This window comes from Tinamus guttatus, unplaced genomic scaffold (genome assembly GCF_059628265.1).
Source record: "Tinamus guttatus ecotype Peru unplaced genomic scaffold, ASM5962826v1 Tinamus_guttatus_pri_ptg000172l, whole genome shotgun sequence".
NCBI lineage: Eukaryota > Metazoa > Chordata > Aves > Tinamiformes > Tinamidae > Tinamus > Tinamus guttatus.
In genome coordinates this window covers 4,472,489-4,493,933 of record NW_028288706.1, presented here as the reverse complement: position 1 = coordinate 4,493,933, position 21,445 = coordinate 4,472,489, and the positions used below count along the sequence as shown (strand labels likewise).

At 39.5% G+C, this 21,445-nt stretch overlaps 1 protein-coding gene across 1 annotated transcript in view; it reads right to left on the bottom strand.

The window, feature by feature from the left end:
• Positions 1-21,445, bottom strand: part of CREBBP (CREB binding lysine acetyltransferase) — an 89,102-nt gene that overhangs the window by 52,415 nt on the left and 15,242 nt on the right. Inside the window, exon 3 of the mRNA XM_088523103.1 lies at positions 3,620-3,796. Coding sequence (XP_088379229.1) covers positions 3,620-3,796 — 177 coding nt within the window. The remainder of the gene's footprint in view (positions 1-3,619; positions 3,797-21,445) is intronic.

Here is a 21,445-nt window from a genome sequence, read left to right as displayed (position 1 = left end):
CATTGTCACCGTTGAGCCTACAGCACCATGCGAACTGCAACTCTTCAGCAAAGCTGATGAAAAAATATCTGACAGGGCTCCTATGTGCCCACAGCCCACCCCAAGGTCTGCAGGTCCAAATTTAAGCATGTTGCTCTTGATTCCCATTCCCGTTGCACAGTGCTCTGAATGCCCAAGGGGAGCATCACCACTCGCTTCCACAGCCCAAACATTTTGGATGATCTCGGCTCAGCTGTGCATTGCCAATCCTGTCTCAAACAAGTTATACTGAATCGTAGTAAAGCATCTCCAAAATGGAGACCTTCACCCATTTTGTAAGGAAAACTGACTATACTCTGTGCTCATCATGAAGCAGTAACCACATCTGTCCATTTTGAGAGCCTTCCACTGGCAGATGTCAAAATGTGCTGTGAAAACTGCAAGTTTTAAATAAGATTTTTTAAACTTTTGCGTAAGAAGCTACTCTAAAAATGGATTTTTTTTTAATCCCTTATCTGGTAAGATAAGAGATTTTTGAAGATGGGCCATCAATTCATTACGAAACTCAGCCAATCAGGTGTTTAAACAAGCTGGTAAAACTCCAGGATCCGCTCATATGTTGCTTGGCTCCTCAGAGTTGGGGAAAAAAATAACTCATCGTGCTGAACTTGAACACTAATACCTTAAAGCTGACCTTTTAATCGTTTTAATACCATAAGGTTTGTTACTCCTTTCCTAATTAAAGAGATTAAACCAAACGCAGCCAGCAGCAGCTTCCTGCCCGCTGGGCTTCCCAAGGCCTGCTGTAAGGTCATCCTGGGGAGAAAGGCTGGAAGATGCCAGAAGCTTTTGATAACCACTTCCATTTTTGGCGAGGGAGAGAGGGTGGCTGTAGTCAAGGGTTCCTCTACCTGTCAGTGGGATGATGAATGACCCTGGCAGCAAGAAAACTTCGGATTATGGGTTGGGGTGTCACACAAATACCACAATAGTGCTTAGAAAATTATGGGTTAAGAAACATCCTTGGTTTTATTTACTTCTGCAGCATAAGCTTACAACGGAAGGCACAAGGTTATTAAAAAGCTCCTTTTCAGTGCCTTGTTTTTCAGGACAAAGAGATCCTCATAGTCATTCTGACCCTATTCTCCTCCAGGTATTTTCTAGGTGTCTCTAAGTATTTATATATTCTTAGTGGCAGCCAAAGCAAGTATTTAGTGTCCATATGGAAACTGATTTCCTGTCTCAGATGGGCCATACATTAGCCATGGTTTCACTCAAATGGGTTTGCCTCTCGCATGGAGCAGCACCTTTGGTGACCTCTAAGATAAGGGGAGTATCGAGGGCTCTCCAAGATAGGTGGTTCCAATTAACTCACAAAAAGCTGAAGGTCACTCTAAAAGAAATGTAATATTGCCTTGTAATAGATGCAGGCTGAATTTCTGATCCTCCATAGTTTGATTTCTGGCAGACTCCTGCAGTGTAATGCTACATAGCATTTCTGTTGAAAACCCCTCCCTCCTTCAGAAAAGAGAGGAGACCATTCTCCAGCAAGCCAAGCACGTGAAATCAAACATCCATCCGGGATTCAAACACAGAGCAGGCCAAAGCGACACGAAGAATGAAGGAAGAAAGAAGAAAGCCTGGCCTAAAGACCAAAGCACTTGACCTATGCTGTATGGAACTGTCTCCCTCAAACACGTCACTTTTCAAAAGCACCATCTGGGTCACATTCTAGCTGCCTAGGCCAAGGTGGAGGCACCACTTCCGCAAGAGCCACAGACCCAACTGAAATGCAAGTTACTTTACCTAAGACAGCTCACCTGAAGAACATTTTAAAGTCAACAGATTCTTCTCATCCAAACTTAAAGCACATATATGCTTCAGTGATAAATTCCATCAAAAAGATCACTTGGAAAAGACTGGTTGAGTGAAAGTTACTATTACCTACAATAAACAAGGCCCATAGCTAAACACTGAGCAGCAAAAATGGAACAAAACTTCGACTATCTGCTCTGTCGGAGGACACCATTCATCCCGCGTACTGAATAAAGCAAAGTCCCCATAGAAGAAATAGCACCTGGTCATGTACCATCAACTAACTATATCGCCTTACTCGCTTTGGCCAAGGAGAAGACACAATATAACAACTCTGACATCTCCTTTAAACTTCTTAACTTTGCAAGAAAAATGTTTAGTTGGAAATTTCAGTTTTTAGAGATGAATTTAGATGATTCCCGTCTAGCCCCACCATCAGGAAATGCAAACAACTCACTATCTACCATGCAAGCCATAAGCAGAGTTGGGGTCTTCTGGCTCTACAATACAGATGCCAATCTCCCAGAATAGTCATTACCCTCTGTATTGGCTTGAGGGAGAAAAAAGATGTAGAGGACATTTGAGAATTTTGGCACCTGAGAAACAAAGAAAGATGGTTTTGATTCTCCGCCTCCCAGAAGACAGCTCACGTTTTTGACATTTTAAAGTAATTGCAACTTACAGTACTAGAAAAGTAGGGTTTTTTTTTTTTTTTTGGTCTTTTGGATGAACTTGGATAGAAGAAATTGCAAGTTGTTTCCTTTACCTCCTGCCTCATCACTACACATTTTCAAGTCTTTCCCCACAGTTCTGCATGGGTACAAGGGGCAGTTTGAACATAACATGGTCTTAACTCCAGCTACCAGCTCCTTCCAAAAAATCACACAAAGTGAAATATAACATCATATAAAGATCGTATAAAATAAACATGTGTCAGTAAAGGAAAATTAAGAAATGTTCTTCACAAATTACAGAAAAAAAAGAGGAAACTTGGGTTAATCATCTCTCATTCTCTCTCAAAAATTGCCCAATTAGCTTTAGGCAGGTAACAAAATCTACTGGTAGGAGGACATGGATAGCTTGTGCCAAAAAAATAGCTCGTTTTCTAGTTAAATTAAAAAATAAGCCATTTGCATCTTATGGAAGGTTTGACAAGTTTCTATAGTAACTGCTATCATGTATAAGAGTATAAAACGCAACAAGCTGCAGTTTCCATAGCAACAACACAAGCAGTTTGATTAATACGCAGGCAAACTGAGACAAATGGGAATATTTAATTTCATTTTATGAGGAAAACTCTAGTAAACAGAATATTACAAACTTGGGCAAGATACACTAATGAGAACTATTCTTGTAGGTTTGAGAATTGCAAGCATGGTTTGCGCAATATAAACTGAAGAACATGTGATGTGCTTACTATAGTAGATTTAGGAGATATGGGAGGTACTCCTGAGCTTTTCAGGGAAGTTTGCAGTGTATACAAAACAGATTCTAATCAATTCAGGAATTCAACGCTACGAATAGCACTCAGAGAGAAAACATTTTAATCTGGTTTGCAACTAAATGTACGAGGACAAAACGAAAGGACGTAATGGAATCCATGTGATATACCACAGTGGTAACTGCAATTGCTGCCCAAATGCAGAACACAGATTGTCTACGTGCTCCCTCAAGTGGCAGGGAAGCACCATGGGGCAACTCTGATGTTTAAATGACCATGCAGAGGAGGCCAGAAGTTCAGCAAAGTTGTAAGACATGTCACCCACAGATTTAAAACATACTATGAAGACATAACAAGCAAAAGAAATAGAATGAGACAACTCACCATATTTGGCACACTGGTGACTGGAGTATTCTTGATGTCAGTAGGAAAGGGAGACAAACTATTTGCCATGCCTGGCTTGGTTGGTAACTGAGGATTCACTCCTGTAGTTCCCATCTGCTGCCCTCCAGTTTGACTGAAAGGCTGCCCAAAGGGACTAGTGTTACCTGTCATTCCCATCTGGAAGAGAATGAATGAAATTATTATAATTTTCTTGATCCAGAAGGAACATTAAAAAAGAAAAAAGAAAACATATGTCACGCACCCATCATTGTATTCATAGAGCCAAAATTCCACTTAATGTTGCTAAATATTCAACTCTCAATTTTGTAACTTTAATCAAATTTAAAATCATTTAAAAAATATTTGGCTTTTTGCATCTCCTTTTTATCTCAAGCCTTGCAACTTAACGACATTTCATGCAAATGAAAGAGAGAGCATAAGATTACCCTTCTCAATCTGTACTGACAGAAGGCTACTTTTTTCCAATGCTTAAAAAAATCTGGAAAATACAACAAACCTTCAATACTATATTTTGTTTACTATGTGCACAAAATCAGATGTGGAATCAGAGGGGAATATATGCAAGCATCCAATAAATGTTAATCTATGTAGTTTTTCCCTGCACATACCAAAACATACGAACAAACAAAAGAATCTCTAAAGCTGACATCTGTGACAAATGACAACCCCAAAACTTCCTAAGAATTGCATGTAAAAACAAGGCTCCCACTGAATTAGTAAAAATTATAGTGCCTATCCAGAAAAGCTGTTTAGCATCAACAGTTTCCCAAGAGAAGCAGTGAAATCTCTATTACTTTACTTTAGCCAGTTAATATCACACTGCACACTGGCCCTGGAGAGGGACACTATCAGGAATTCGCTTCTGAAGAGGATGACTATGACTCACAAAAATAAAACCACCATGAAAAGTCAAGAGGACAGATTATGTTATTGCTTTTCCCCCTCTTCAACTGGAAAAAAATTAGAAGACTTCATGTCTGTCCTGGGTATAAAATCCAAACACCAAGGAAGTCTTTATTTGATATATTAAATCCAGGTTTTCCCGGCTCCAGCAGTCTAAGCTTTCCAGCATCCAGGCTTTTCACTTCCATTAATGGCAGGAATTCGTGAGGACCATATCCATGACTGAAGAGAAGAACTACGCTCATCAGCGCCCGCATTCCCAATCCCTCTGTTCCCGAGTATGGATGGAAGCGGAGCCCAAGCGGCGCTCGAGCGCGCGCCGTCCTCTCCAGCAGCGCTCTCTGTGCGCCCGGCTCGCGCGGAGCTGGCCCAGGAGCGCAGGCTCTCGCTTTATGGTAGGAGCCACCTCCTCAAAACTGCATCCTTCAGTGAGCAGCGACGCCAGATTCAGGCCTTCTAACACTGCACAAGATGTTCTGTCCCTATACACCAAATTGACTTAATGCATTCATACACTTGGTTACTGATTTTATTAAAAATATTGTTACTATTAAAAAAAAACACACCCATTAAAAAAAGGCAAGTTTTTTAATTGGGACAGATGTGTTGATTGATGAAAATCTGGAATATAACTGTAAATGACTTTTTTTTTTTCCATAATAGCTCCTCCCCAAAACTTTAGGGACAGAGTTTTTCCACCCCACTATCACCAGGGTGAAATAAGGTAGTAGGGAGCAGTTTTTAATAAAATGTTCCAACTCCCACAGAGATCTGAGGTCCTACAAATTGAACAGCTCATCCTGCTTCTGAAGTGGTTACAATTTGGATGGAGCATCTGCATACACGAGAGGCTTACAATACAGTTTTAATGTTGAAATAGTAAAAATAACACATTCAAAAATAAGGTAGAGCTAGTAATAAAAACACTGCCTAGAACGGATTCCTAAAAATGTGTCACCATAAAAACCATCAAAATGTTACAATGTTCCAGAACAACTGCAATTTAACTTAAAACAGGCAAGGATCCACCTGTCCTTGAAGAGTTGGTTTAAAAAAAGTAGCTTTATACAAGAAGCCTACACACTGTTGTCTGCTATTTTCTCTATCAATGGTTTTCTTTTCAGTACTTGTAAGCTAGAGGCAAGATAGGTGCAATCAAGAGTTTTAATCCACATGACTTGAAACAACCACAGGTCTCTGTGCTCAGAGGAATCAGCCTCCCCCTGCTACACACACACACACACACACAGAGGCAGTTTTGCTCCACAGAATTACCCACTATTTCACATGTGTTTCAATGTATAGGAAAGAAAGACTCATCTATAATCATCCAACCAACACCAAAACAATCTATCAGATTCCATTTTGAAGAGCGAAGAAAATTCTGCAACAATAAAGTGAAATTCTGAGAAAGCAGCTAATGACTATTTTTACACCCTTAAGACAACAGAAATGGGAACATTAGCTATATGGCTATTACTCAGATTCTCCATATCTCTAAATCCACAAATACAAATTTTTATCACAGAGACTCAGTTCTGTTTTTATCCATATTTGCTTGCAGATTTGGGATTTTTAATTGAATAATGTACTGATTATTCTGGCTAACACTGCTAGGTCACTACTTACTGGTGGTGCAGCCACCATCACCACCGTGAGAGCACAGCAGCAAGCTGGAATGGGAAGAGAAAGTTTCTCAAATGTAACACATTTATTTTTTTATTATTTCCACTGCTCCACTTGGGCCAAACCCACATGGAGGAAATGGTGCAGGCAAAATCCCACCTGGAGCTTGCAGCCAAGGCTGAAGCCTGCTCGTCTGCTCATGCAGGAGCCGCGAGGCAGCGGGAAGGACTCCGTGCAGACCGTTCAGATGCCAAACTAGGGCAGCTGCGCTGAGCATGTACAACTTGGAGTGTCCCAAAAAGCACTAAGGAACTGCAATCCCACCAGCTGCTTGCTTTATCATTTTACTTTAGTATTTCTTTCTCAACAGATCCCATAACACATCAGAGCTCAGTACAACAGCAAAAAGAAAGCAAAGCAAAAACACAACCTTTGGTGTTTTTTTTGTTTTTGTTTTGTTTTGTTTTTTACAAGCTATTAGGAGGAGGATAATTAGGAGGAGGTTAAATTAATAGATACTTGACCAAAACTTTAAGAAATGCCTTGTGACCCTTTCAAATCAAATAGAAACTTGTCACCTTATCATTTGAAAACTTGTATAAAACTTGTATTTTTTTAAAGGCTGCTTTTGGTTCACAGTATTTTTATGTATACAGCTACACTCATGTAAGTAAATGGATCCCACAGCTAAGTTGTACTATTTCTTTTTAAAGCTGTGGCCTAGTACATATTGTGACAACATTGGAAACGTTAGGCGTGCTCTTTAACCTTCACTTCACTTTTGAAAATCAGGGCCACTGAAACAGACTGCTGAAGTTCTCTTTTTGTTTTGTGGTAAAGATGGGCTTCAAGCAACTACAAACCCACAATCTGCAAAGATAGAAAGATTGATCTTTCTTATGTGGCAGTGCTTGAAGTAAATATGCAGGCAAAAGTCAGGAGGAACAATACACAAGATCAATTACTGCTCACAGTAGCAGTAAAAAAATAAAAACAAAAATTTGTTTTGTCTCCTAAGAATTAAATTCAACATGACTCAGTTTTCCAGACACTAAAAGGACATGAAACAATTCAAGAGCAACTAGTGAACTGTTATCTAGTAAAGATTTTGCACCGCACATTCATTCTGCAAAATGAAACCACCAGTCTTGAAGCTTCTGAAACCCACAAATTTCAAATTCAGCATCAAGAGCCCTTCAACTTGCCCCCTGCCGGGGTTTTCCTGTGTGAAATGAGGGGGCAGGTAGGGGCAAAAAAGACACTCAGAAGACTCTGGTTTTCATATTTTTCAGCAAAACTTCGATCTCCAAATTGGCTAATTTGCAGAAACATTACTAGATAATTCCAAGACATCAAAAAACACCTACAACACAAGAACACAGTAGTTAGCAGCCTGATAAGCATGGTCATCTAGAGATGAGATGACCATGTGGAGAAGAGCCAGCACAAAGACTTATATTTTGCCTAAAGTTTGTTAAATTAACCTTCCTGAAAGCAGAGAAAGAACAAGGCTCTCTGGCAGAGCTCCTTCTTTTACCATCAGCAATGAAGGGGCACAGGCCTGTACCACAGGGCTACTCAAGCTTCAACGTATCCGTGCATTAGCACCGTAACAAAAGCCTAAAACTTCTCTTCCATCTCCTTCTATTTCCAAATTTCAGTTATGTTCCAGCTCACTTCCATTTAATTCTAAGGTTCTTAGGGATGCTCTTTTTCCTGTTGCCTCCTCTGCCTCTCTCCCAGATCATTTAGTCACCAGTTCGCCTCCTCTTCCTAGGGGCTCAGTTGTCACTCCAGCATCACCCTCCTCCAGCGGAAGGGCTGTGTTCTGCGAGGCAAGTTCCCCACTGCTCCCTACCAGCAACCATGTCCTCCGAGCCCCGCATCATCCTCCTGCAGCTCCCCTTTGGTATTTACGCTTCCATCTTTTGTGCAAGCTCTTGCTTCTTCCCAAGATGTTTGTGGTCACAACTGCAACAAATGCTGATGGAAGGAAGTTAGCTTAAAAAAAAAAAAAAAAAAAAAAAAAAAGGAAGCTAGCAAGGTTTCCTCCTAGCTCCTTAGTTTGTGCTCCTTCCACCAGGATGTTTCCTACCTGACTGTTCCAACAGCCGCAGCAAGGCAGACTGAGAGGGGATGGAAGCTACATTAGTACAAAAACTGCAAGTCAAGGGCAGAAATTAGTAAGAGTTAACAAGCATGATTTTAATCACGCATTTCTACTGTAAAACAGTTCCCAGAAAAGCAACCATGCTACTGTTCTGTAAGGGAAAGAGGCATTTTATCTGGTAATTCTGCTATCCCAGAAAGATAACCAGACTTTGTGTCCCTTTTCTTATTGCTATGGCAACTCCCTAAGATACCAGTATCTGTTACTGAGTATGGATAGAAACAGAATTTCATTCAACCCTCACAAGCCAAGCAGGGGACAAACTTAAAAGTCGAAAACAACTCAACTCGTAACCTTTGTTTAGCAGACAGGGACAGCACAAGACACCTCACACTGCTGTGCTCTGGGAAGCAGGCGTGGGAGGTGTTCAGTTCTGCTTTTTAGTTATTTTTCAGAGCAGAATGGTTCTGATAGCAGTTATTTAGAGCACAGAATTCAGTTTCCTCCACTTCCTGTAGATTCACAGATATTACAGACCAAATCTGTGACCAAATAGAGATCAAATCTCAGCATCTTTTATGATGGTGAAACTTGTAGTTGATCGGACAGAAATGATAACTTCAGTAATCTAAAGACAGCTTAGTACCAGACTAGATCTTAGTATCATCGCATTTCTTTTCTTCTATAACTTCCTCTCCTTTATCGCTGCTCTCATACCAAAGCACTTCCTCGAGCTTAGCACCAAGGAGCTGCTCCCTGTTTGCACACTCTGTTTCAGACCACTAATAAATCCTGCCCCGTTCTGCTCTACTCTTAAGTTTTTATTAACTATCCTTTCAGCTCTGCCACTACAACCAGTTCTCTCAGCCAAGTATTTCAGCTTACTTCATTGCCACATATCCTGTCTTCCAAGACACGCAACCAGTACAATTTGCTGCAAAAATCACTCACTGCTGCAAGGTGTCTCTCACAATCCCTTTTTTAGCTTCCTCTCTAATGTGCTGCCACAAACTTTTCTCTCTCTATATATATTTCTTCTCCTTGCTACCTGTTTTCCTTTAGGAAATTCTGATCTCCTCTTCTGCTCCTTCCCACCAGTTTCCAAACTTAATAGAATAAGTGCCCAGAGAGCCCGAGGTTGCGATCAGTTTTCCTGCAAGACAGAAAGCCACCCTCACTTAGAAGCACTAAAACACGCCCAGGAGCAGCATCTGGCAACAACACCACTGCTGCTTTTAGGTCTTGAATCACTGCTGCCTTCATAAAATAAATGAATCTTAATGCTGCACATTTTCTTATGATCAGTTGGTCCAGACCAGTCAAAAAGAGTTGATTTTCCTCAAGTCTTGGAGCACTGACTGTTCTGCAGAAAACTACAAGGTTATTCTAGCCAAGTAATAAAAACAGAAAAATAAAAATACCCCTCTACACACGCACACACACACAACCACCCACAGACGTGACCTAACCTGACAGCAGCAAAATACTACAAGGTTGACACGGCAATCAAAGAACTCAAAGCAGCATGGCTTCAGTGCAGAATAAGATTGGTATAAAGTAATCTGATCATCCAATCCCATAAACTAAAAATAAAGCTACCATTAATATTCAATTCAGTACCAAGTAGTTTTGCTCAACTAGGAAAACAGTCCTAGAGAAAGGAAGCAAGCTAGACTAGCTTGACTAGACTGTCGTTGGAAGTGCTCAAACAACGAACCCGAGCCCTGCAGACGACAGCGGGAGGCAGAAAGGGAGCACTGGGCAAGTGTAAAGCCTAAAAGCATCTTTTGACTTTTAGCTTGAGGCAGATGCTATTGTAACGATGACAATCATGTGGCATTAATTCTTAGCGAAAGGTATGTAAAAATGACAGATTTAGAGAGGAAGAGAGAAAAAATTACAGGACTAAAATGCTTGCCCTGCAATGAGATTAACGAAGCTCAATTTGTCTTAATAAAGAGCTAAATTATTCCAAAGTATCAGTTCTGGGAATGGAAAGGTAGCAAGTGAAGATTGTCCATTTAGCAAAGATAGATCAACACGTAAGATCTGAAGCTAAATAACTTTCTCCACACACACCTCCCAAACAACAACAAAACAAAATAAAAAAAAAAGGATTTAAATGAGCAAGTCCCTCTGAACTTAAAGTTGTATTCATTTAAAAAAAAAAAAAAAGGCACTAAATAGTTATGTGCTTCTACTTAGAAATTAACTACAGCCAGTGATTCTACGTTAGGGAGCCCATGATAAGTAATGACAGTTCTCTTTCCAAAGGAAACTAATGACAGAAAGTGAATTAAAAGCTCCCATTTGTCTACAGAGAACACACAATAAAAGTGACAAGAATGTTCATCTCAACAAGCAAAGTGATACTAGACCTAGATCAGCCTGCTAAGTCATTAATCAAAGCCAGAGAGAATATCAAAACCCAAGAAAGCAGAAGTGTAGAACAGAATCCTAAACCTGTATGAGACATCGCAGCCTGCTCTGCCCTGCCCTTCGTCCCTTTGGAACTCACTGGCCAATCCGACCCCTTTTGGATAAAGGTCACCCAGATAATTAAGTTCCTGAGATTCCCCAGTAGATAGATGGACATGTAGATAATGACACTCAAATTAACGTTGCCTGAAAGCAAAGGCCGGAGGGCTCAGCCATCACCCGGCGCAGGTCGCAGCGGCACTCGGCACATCCGGGGCTCTGTGCTGGCCACCGTCACTGCTCATTTGGTCCTGTCAGCACATCACAAAGATCACACGAGGACACGGCGAGGGCAGGAAGGCACTGCAGGAAATGGTTTAGAAAACCCCTGGGAAGCAATACAGTAAAGTACCACAGCTGCTACAGGGCCAGCACAAGGAATGCACAAACCCTGCACAGCCAACGTGTCACTGCTGTTTTGCCGCCGTTTTGGGCAATTGCAGAAAGAGCGAGAGCAGCACTCTCTTGCTCTTTTCCTATACCTCTGAAGATGGCAAAATAGATATAGTAGGAAGACAAAAAGATGGCCTTTTAGTCAGCCACTGCCACACTTACATTATTCTGGATTTAGTCTATGATACAAAAGCTAAAACCAAACTTAACACTAAGCCCCAGATTAATCATTAGACTTGTTCCAGAGAACATAACAAGAGTATCAGGATCAGGGAAAGGGGGGGATGGAAGAGGGGCATCCTGGATAGGACCTGTTTGGATAAAAGGCTAGGTCATCACAGGCTCTCCCTGCAGCGTTGAAGAGTTGCACGTGTAAGAGCCTGTATGTTCAACAGCAGCAATTGCTCTCATAAAATGTCTGTCATTCAGAACTGCTTTCCTCAATTCTTCATAAGGAGGAAAAAAATAAATAAATAAAGTTCTGCTTTCTCTTATTCTGTCAGTGCAAGAAGCCACTACGAAATAACACAGCAACCGTTCAACTAGTTTCACCTTTCGAAAGCTACCTTTAAACTACAATTCAGTTTTCTCAAAGCTTGAGCTGTGACTTCAAGGTTACACCATAATCATCAGCACACAGAGTGTGCCTTACACACAAGGCTCTTCAAAGACAATAACCTGGCAATTCTGCAATTACTGCAACTCTGCATCTCACTTGCTTCATCAAAGTACAGCACCAGTAAGTTACAAACCCCCTTTTTAAAAATTATAAACTAACAGCTGAACTGACATGAAATAGCAATTTTCTACTTCTCATCATCAGCTGTAGATCCAGGAAATCTCCCTAGGGTTTGGCATAAGCACACAGGATTGATAGAAACAAATGGCACGCTTGGCTGATGCCTACGAGCTATCGCTGACCTAAGCCCCCTCGGGAGGGAGTCCTCCAGGCTCCCTTGGCTTTCCTCTTCTGCTGGTCGCACCAAATCCAGTCACTTCTTACTCTGCTACTAGACTAGGCTTCCAAATCCCTAGTGACCAAACTACAGTTTCACATCTGGGCTTCCAGCCTGCAGCTAGGTGACAAAGTTTGATACCGTGTTTCAAGCTTCATTTTTCCCATTCATTGAGACAGTTTTGCTATCAAAAGAGGCGTCACCTTGCTTGGTTTCCATCATTTCAGCTTAACACTTTCTCGTAAGAAAATGAAGCATTTGGGCACCTCAGAGGCCCACGATTCATCAATTAAACTATAGGAAACACTGAATGCAAACATAGATCTGACCTAAGTAACAGAGAAATATCAGGCACTTAAAACTCAGCTTTATCAGCTACTTTGAATACTGCTAGTAAGGAACAATAAGAGGACAGAACTACTTTCACACAGCTCGTTTGCTTTCTTCCAGAGCAGTAACTTGGTAAGGAGAGATGGAGACAGAGACATATGCTTGGCTATCTGCACTGCTTTGCTGGAGATTCCCAGATGAGTTTAACACCTGTAAGTTGCACAGTTACCAAGATCCGGCATCAACCACCCGGAGTGAATCCCTCCCAAGTTCATGGGTGTTATTGCCCCAACTCTGATCAACTGCCCTGCTTGACCGCGCAGGGGGCCTTTCCAGCCAGGCGCGAGGTGAGGACTTTGCACTTCGGACTCTTATCTCCCTCTGGTATGAACCACAAATCAGTAACACGAAGCAAGGTCCACCCTAACTGATTAAGGCTCTTGGAGAAGTGGAAAAGACAGGTCCAGGTGTAAGTTGTGTTGATTTGTGAAGGGGGAAAAAATAGGGTTTCCGCACAACATTGGTATCATCTTGTATCTATAAGTTAGCCTCTGCTTACTGCTATTTCAACCTATAGTAACACGTTCTGGAAGAAAGGCACGATGGTGCTTGGGATATATATGCTAAAAGGACAGATGGAAAAGCAAGGGAAAGATTAATCACTGCATGCCAGAAAGTCAATGGCATTAGCAAAAATAAATAAATAAATAAAAGGAGGTGAATCCAGTTTAAGCGCCAAGACAGCAGCTCTCCTATTTATTACCTGAGTTTAGGTGAAAGGTCCTGATCAATAGGGCAGATCTGGCAGTGTGACAAAAATACCACTTAAATTCAGTTTTAAAGTCAGTGGACAACAAGGCTGCCTTTAAAGCAAATAAATAAATAAATCAGTTTTCAGGAATTAATTTTGGAGAATTAAACAATTAAATCATGACTTGGCTTGCATGTCCAGATGAGAACATCTTGTGTTGACGGCCTCTCCATCCCCTACCTCTTGGGCTAACTGCTATAAAAAAGCCTAGATAAAGATTTTGAAGCTCTTAGTGTCTTGTTGGTCAGTAGTAAACTAATGCAAAATAAAAATAGAGTATAAGGAATAACTGTCATTCATTTCATCCTTGCAAAACAAAAGATTTACTAAAGCTAGAAATAAAATTTTAAAATTCCATTAAGAGAAAGCCAGGTATTTTAATACTGCTTTCAATAAAATTTGAAAACCCCTTCGAAGCATTTCAGAGGTCAAAGGACAAATTTAAGTATTCCAAGGCAACAAGTTTATTTTTTTATTACTAAAATCCAAGACACAAGTTTGGAAATTTATTTATTTATTTATTTTTACAAATTATTGGCTCTATAAAAAGCAATTGCTTTCAATAAATTTAACTAGAAAGGTAAGTTAACTAGAAAGCTTCCTCTTCCCAGGAAAACCGCCTGCTTGCAGTGTGTATATGAATGAAGAAAGAAAATGTCTCCAAACTTTTTTTTTTTCTGGTAGGGTGGGAAGAAAGAGAGTCTGCAAAGGCCCAACCCTTGAAAAAATGGAAGAATTAAAGTAATTTCTGCACTATTCATTGCTGTATATCTGCTTATGAATCAAGCATATAGCTCAGGTCTACTCTGTAGGAAGTGTAATTTCTGAAAACTTGAAAGCTTTACTGAAAAATTAGCCACAATTGATTAATGTATTCAAATCACATCAAGAATTTTTGACTGGCAAACTGAAAAGAAGTCTTTGTTCAGATAAATAAGCTTATAGTTGTCTTACTAAATAAATACAGAATACGAAGTTTGTCAGAACCATGCCCAAATTAGCAGTTAAAAGAGAGGTTTCAAAGGTTTGTTTCATCATGAAAAATCTAGTTGCTAGACAAATATTAGGTCAAAGTTCAAACAAACAAGAAAAAACACTAAAACACCCTTTTAACAGTGTTTCTGAATGTTTACAAAGCTTTTCATCACTACAGCAATACCACCACTAGAAATCAAACTTCTGTAATTATTCTCTTCCCAACTGAACTCCAGCCATCCAAGTTAGCTCAGATAGGTAAACTCAAATAGATTTGATTGTGACAGATAAAAATGCTGCAGAGAAGGAAGAGAAGCATAACAAAACTATTACTGTAATATGCAATATGAAATTAAGTCTATCTTGAAGTATTTTGCAAGAAAGCAATAACCAGTTTAACATGGACCCAACTACCTGTGTACTACACAATACATATGGTTAATTTTGACTCATAATTAACATTACTTAATAAAATACAAATCCTAAATTAATGTAAGCACAACAACTTGCATTAACAGAAACACAAACAATACAACACAAGGGAATTCAAATATAATCTGAAATAAATTAATCCAATTCAACAACACTTGAAACCAATTTGAAGGACTTGAAAATTCAATTAAGATGTGCCTCTGCAGACAGTTGGCTGCATGCTCAGACACCAACACCTTTATGAGTTGACTAACAAGAGGCATTAGCAGGTACTAAAGCACCCATTACATCACATCAAAACAGTATTTTATTAAGCCAGAATCCAATTCAAATGTTTTTCCTTCCAAATTATTCCTATAGGTTGTCCTCCATGATCAAGCTGAATACAGGTTTCCAAATCTGTGAATCAACTCAAAACCAACCCTCAAAGCACTGAAAGTGCCTGGGTGTCTTCTTGTGTTTTCTGTATCACAGATTTCAGCCTTTAAATGTGCACTGAAAAGGCAATAAAAATGTTTATAGATATGTCAACTGGCACCTCTCAAATCCTGGGGTTCCTATGGTTGACTGGAGATAGCCCAGTAAGAGGAGTGCAAGCTACACTCCAAAGGTTGATAATTCAAAGGAATAGCCTGTTTTGAAAGAGTGGCATTATTTATTTTCCACATTTATCTCCCACAGGCTGGCTAAACTCACATTAGCAAAAAAGTTTGGGCCATTCTATCCATGTGAGGAAACGGCAGCAGTGCTCTCGAGAGTAACAGCAGCAGGAAAGAAGTCTCAGAAATACCATGAAAAGAGGTATTGAGTTTACTCTCTTTACAGTATGAACATACCTTGGCAGACATGAATCCTAAAGAGTGGATACACTGAAGGGAGAGATTATATTTCTAAAATTATTATTTTATTTCAATCTAGAATTAAAAAATCATTTAGAAAAATAGTTTTAATTAGGAGCGAAATGTGTTTATTTTGAAAAACTACACTGACTTGAAGAAATACCTAGAGATCTTCAGTCTTTCTGCAGAAATGTTCTCTGCCATGAAGAAAGATTTAACAGCTCATGTAAAGCTGTCAAGATAGGGTTTAAACAAGGTAAACACCTTAACATCGAGCAGCGGGGCAAACTAGGCCTGCAAACACAGATCTTGCCGAAAAGCAACACACATTAGCTATGATATTATGCAGAAATTAATTATTAGAATGTATTTTGACTAAAGATCTACAGTATCAAACCAAGGAAGTAGTTGCAACCTACTGCCTTGCTCAGCCAACTTACTGTATGTGCACTGCTTAAACACGGCTCATTCCAAGAGCGCCTTGTCAGGCTCATTATGACTAACTGCTCCTCTCCACTTCCAGAGCCCCAAAGATCCTCCCATTGGAAAGATTATTTTTTTTTATTTGGTCAACTTGACTAATGTTTCAAAGGGCATTGTGGTCTTCTTCCACAGCAGCATTTCTTAGAGAGAGCTAAGTAACCTGTTTACCAGCTGCCTCCAGAGTGCTGTTTCATAAATGGATCCTTTTGACAAGGATGTTTTGCTCCTACATTTAATGTGCTTAATATTAATTACGGTTCATGCTAACATGAAGGCACTACTTAGCTCATCTTTAAGCATTTATGGTGAAAAATAGCCTGCTGACTGCCAAGTAAATTTGAATAGATATGCCGCTGCTTCTTACATCAAAATTCTAATACCCTAGCTAGCTAAGGGAAGAGATGTCAGTATTTCGAAATACTGTTTTCAAAACTCATCTTATTTTTCATCTCAGTGGAGACTATCAATTGCATTTTAATAAAGTGTTTTCACTTGCAGAAACTGTGGAAGGAGAATCTTCTCCTCACTCCTCCACTCCGTAGTCTTAGCTAGGTCAAGGCAATACCATGGTACATATTTTCAAAGATTCTTCAATTGCCCTTTTTCTATGAAAATATACCACCATTCCATTTACATATCTTAATATTGGCTCTTCTGACACATTTCTGTACATACCTCTAAGCACAGGATTCAAATATATTCACAGCTCACAGTCAAGTACAAACACCAAATTTATCTTTAAGCAAGAAGTCTTTAGACCAACCAGAAAATCCTATCAGCAGAAATGTCCCCCTGCAACATGATCTATAGATGTGATTATGCTTTATTAGAGAAATTGCTATGACAAAGACATTTCTAAGTAACCAGGCACTTTGTTCAAACACGCAGACCTTTCTTTTTCTCAACATGAGTCATATGTCAAATGTGTATTAAAAATAAATAAATAAAGGAGGTAGGTATTTGAAAATAACCTGAAAATAAGAAAGAACCATTTCAGTCTTTTCTGTTACTAAAGACTTGGAAATTCTTTCTAAGATTTTCATAAACACCACCAGAAATCTTGCTTTTAGTCTGTGGCTTCTGAAGAACTGGTGCATCTGCTGGTTTTCACTTCCAACAGCTTCTTCCAGATCCACCACTTAGAAATAAACACTATTCCAAGAGCAATATAAACTGAAGAATTATGAGACACTAACCAACGTGTTTTAAAGTTGGTGACAAAGTATTTCAGGTTTGTGATGTATTACTGCAATCAAATATAAAGGCTTAATTCTGTTTTAAGAAGATGCCATAAAAAACTTCATTTTTGTCAACTGGACAACAAGCCAATACAAAAACTCAGTTTACAAGAACGCGTTTTTTAACTGTCCAAGTTGCAAGTAAAATGGAGAGGAAACCAAATGGTGGTTTCCTCCCCCGCCAAAGGCCAACTGCTCTGTTTCATAAACTATTTTAAGTTACAGCATTAGAATCAACTTGAACCTTCACTCCTGCATAAATCGTCTAAAGACAGGAGCCAAGTGACTAGCACTTCAAAGATCTTCAATGACATTGTACAACTCAAATTTAATAAATAACTCTGATGTACTAGAAATAGGAAACATCTCAATTTCAGGTGCCAAGAGCAACAGTTGTGGTGAATAAGCGATTCAATTCACCAAATCTCTTTGATATATCAAAGGAAACTCATCTGTGGAGTAACACTTGACATGGTCAAAAAAACTGCACTCACAGCTATTTTAATTTTACTACAATACAATGAGTTTTGCTGGTAAGTGTTCTTATGTATTTATACCCTACATCTTACTACAAAAGAACAAATGCCTCTGTGCAGCAGGAATGTTTTAGTGATAATGCTGCTGACCAGCAAGCTGAGCAACCATGTTAAAGCCTGCAAGAGTCCACGGAAATTGGAAGTAGCGACGTTTGGGTAAGACTTGAGCTGGCTGGTTGTGATGGCTGGAGGCACGGCCTGCATAGACAGTCAGCTTGGCAGCTGAGCACGGACAACTTAAGAGGATGAGAAGCAAATTAATTGCAAGTCACGTTAAGGCAATTCAAGTGGATCCAGGCAGATTGGAAGTCACTAGAGAAACAAGCAGCACCAGCAGTCTGCTAAAACACACAGAATTGCAATGGAGTGAGAATATCTTCAGCTGACTTAATTCACAATCAGCAAGCCTTCTACAGCTAAGCCTGCTACTTAGCAAGACCAACTGGGAAATCTGTTTAAATAATTTGCTTTATTCTTTCTCATCACAAGCTTTCTTTACTACTGACTCCTCAAAACACAGAGCCAAATGACGTAACTACATACTCGGCTAAAGTCTTGTATCCACAAAGGAGGAAACCAACTCTTGTTCTTTATAGTAGTTTACTCATTATCTTATTAAATTTACTCAAGATTAATATCCAACATCAAAACCTCACTGGACATGGAGCAGAACTGTGCAGATGCCTACCAAAGGCACATGCAACACATACACTCCGCTTAAAGCCAGCAAAATCAGTGCAAACCAGTGGATTTAACTCCTCAACACAAAATGAGACAACTGATTATTTCCTTAGCAGTTACACACACATATATACAGAAAGAGGTTTCAGGGAGCTCTTTGGGAAACTCAAATTTAACTTCCAGGAAGAATTCCTCCTTCTCTTTAGCCTACACCTTCAAAAGCTTCTCCCAGTGCAACACGCACAGCTTTGCAGCTATTTTGATGCAAACACATGTGAAAGGACAGCATGACAAATGAATTAGCCTAACAGTATTAAGAGAAAAGATTACTCTAAATTAATATGCAGAAATCCAGAACACCAGACCTCATTTTGGCATGGTCACTAATTTTTTGCACCTGTCAGATTTTGGTGGCAATTCTACTTGGTACCAACTACCTAGATAAATAATCCATACACACATATGCAATTTCAGAAAACATAGCACTTTTAAATAATACAGAGCTCTTTGTATCTATGCTCATTTCGATTAGATCTTTTTCAGGAAATATTACACTGGAAGACTAACCAACCAAATCAGCTTTTCTATCAGCTTGTCTCTGCCAAGCAAGTTCCAGATCTTAATATAAGCATTTTCTTTCAGGCTTTTCAAAATACTTGCAATAAAGTTATTTGAAAACTATAAAAAAGGCATTTAACTGAAAACTTAGAATGCTGTAATTATCAGAACTAGATTTAAGAAAACAACAAATGTTTTATCGTGATTTATCAACCTTAAAGGCTGGTAAATCTTCGTATATATTTTACAAAAAAAAAAAAAAACTTGAGATAAATGTAGTAGTTTTCTACAGAGAAGCGCATACTGAAAGGAAGCTCCTGACAAGCTACGCTTTCCCCACAGCTTGAAAGCAATGGCTTTTGCCACAACTTTAGAATTTCCTCCCAAGTTCCTGCAGTTCTTCCTGGAGTAAGCCAGCTCTCCAAAGTTATTGAAGGAGAGGTGCTTCGCTTTACAGACCTCTGAATCATCATACCTGAGGAAGGGAGGAAATGCAGACAGTCCCCTGGGAAGCACAAGGACTATCTATTGGTAGGTAACTTTCTGTAAAAGCCCTTCTCCAATGAACAATTTTATAAGCAGCACAAGAAAGTTAATCCACCCACAGACTCTGGAGGGTCAGGCAAGCCTCCTCACCAGTGAGTGATGACACGGGGGACACGTAGGTAGAACAGAGCAGGCAGCAGCTCCTTGGCATCCAAAAGGGCCCCTGTGACAAACCACCTGCATCAAGCCCCTCTGCAAACTACGCTGCTCTACGTATCCGTGGGGTTTAAAAACACTGGGAATTAGAAAGCTTTCACTACAGGAATTTCAAGAGACAACTCGGATATGCAGGAGAACTGGAGCTCTCGTTTCAAAACACTGGTATGTTTAGACGTTTGTCAACAGGCTCAATAAGGTGAAGGAACTACAATTTTACCTAGCTATCAGCGTCTTGGACAATCCTAACAAAGGAGGGAATAGAAAAAGGAATCACTCCAAATTCATTCATTCATTGTAGCAACTCATTTACTTTAAACCAAATCAGAAAGTCTTGGTTTAAAAAATACTTTTATAATTTCTACCTTTACATTTTTATTTCACACCTCCTCCCTTCGGGATATATTGTTACAGCCACCAACAAAAGAATTCGCTTCTAGCCTTGATGCTGTTCCTAGAGCATGATGGCAGCTACATGTTAAACAGTTTAGTCATGATATGCACACTCACCGATCAGGTAGATCACCCCTCTATTTTTAATGATCTTCTTCACAATGTTAAGTTTTTTTTTTTTTTTTTCTTCTTCTTCTTCTTCTGGTCACCAAGGAACAGGAGGTAAAAACCTAAACTCACATTTTCCTTTGGTAAAGATTCCCATTTCAGAACAACAGATGAAGTTAACACTGAAATTAAGTCGGCAACACAAACCAAAATGCTTATTTGCTGCTCTTAAAAGTTTTCCTTTCATCAAAGCCAGAACAGCAATAAGGGAAAAAGCTAATAATCTACAAACTAAGGAATGGGAAGAGCAGGAATGGGATCCTCAAATACCCATTAAAGAAAGCAGCAAAAATGGAACAGAACACTTCTACTAGTTAAAACAAAATCTGGAGGGGAAGTAACTTTTTCCAAAACAGGAACACAAAACATTTTGTTCACTTGCGCTTTCACCAGAAGATGTGAAATAAAATGTAAACACTTTTTTTTTTTTTAAATGCTTTTAAGCTTCATCTCCCTTAGCATGGGACAGAGTCCTGGAAAATACCAATTCTGTATTTGGTTCAAGATTGCCAAGTTTTAAAGTTATTTTCCCTTAAGTGCTAACATCTTCACACAAGCATTATTTTATCACCTATGCTCTGCCATTAAAGAGTTCTAGTCTTTGCAGCCACAAACAACTTTGCTTCTAAGAACTTCTGAAGTGTGCTTCAAAATGCCTTATTTTTATTCCTTTCAGAAAGGCATCACCAGTGCTGAGCAGAGTATTGCACATGAGGACAAACTCTGATGATTAATACACCAGGAGAACTCCCTCTAATCTTGTCCAACCTATTCCTTTTTCAAATTAACATTTTCTTTGCTTCTTGAACATGTGCTAAATGAGCAAGCCCAGGCTGTCCTCCCTGGCTGGGGCATTTTAGAATCCCATTTGCAGCTGGCTTCAGGCTAAGACCAAAGTCACTGAAAATGGAATTTGTGTGCTTGCTTTTTCCTCACTAGGGAATCAGTTTCTTTCAAAGAAGTGCCTAGATATCACAGAACCATCCCTGTCCAGAATTGCACATACTCCTTCAGATGAAGGCCTCAGGCAAGTCCCTTTGCTTTGAGGTAATCCTATTTTATTTGAGCTAGTAGACATAGACAAACCTGTAGTTTTACCATATTACTGTGTAGTAGCTAGAGACAATCTATTCTGAAGAGCTCAGAAATATATAAATTAACGGAAATAAGCCAGATAACTACAATTTGTCTTT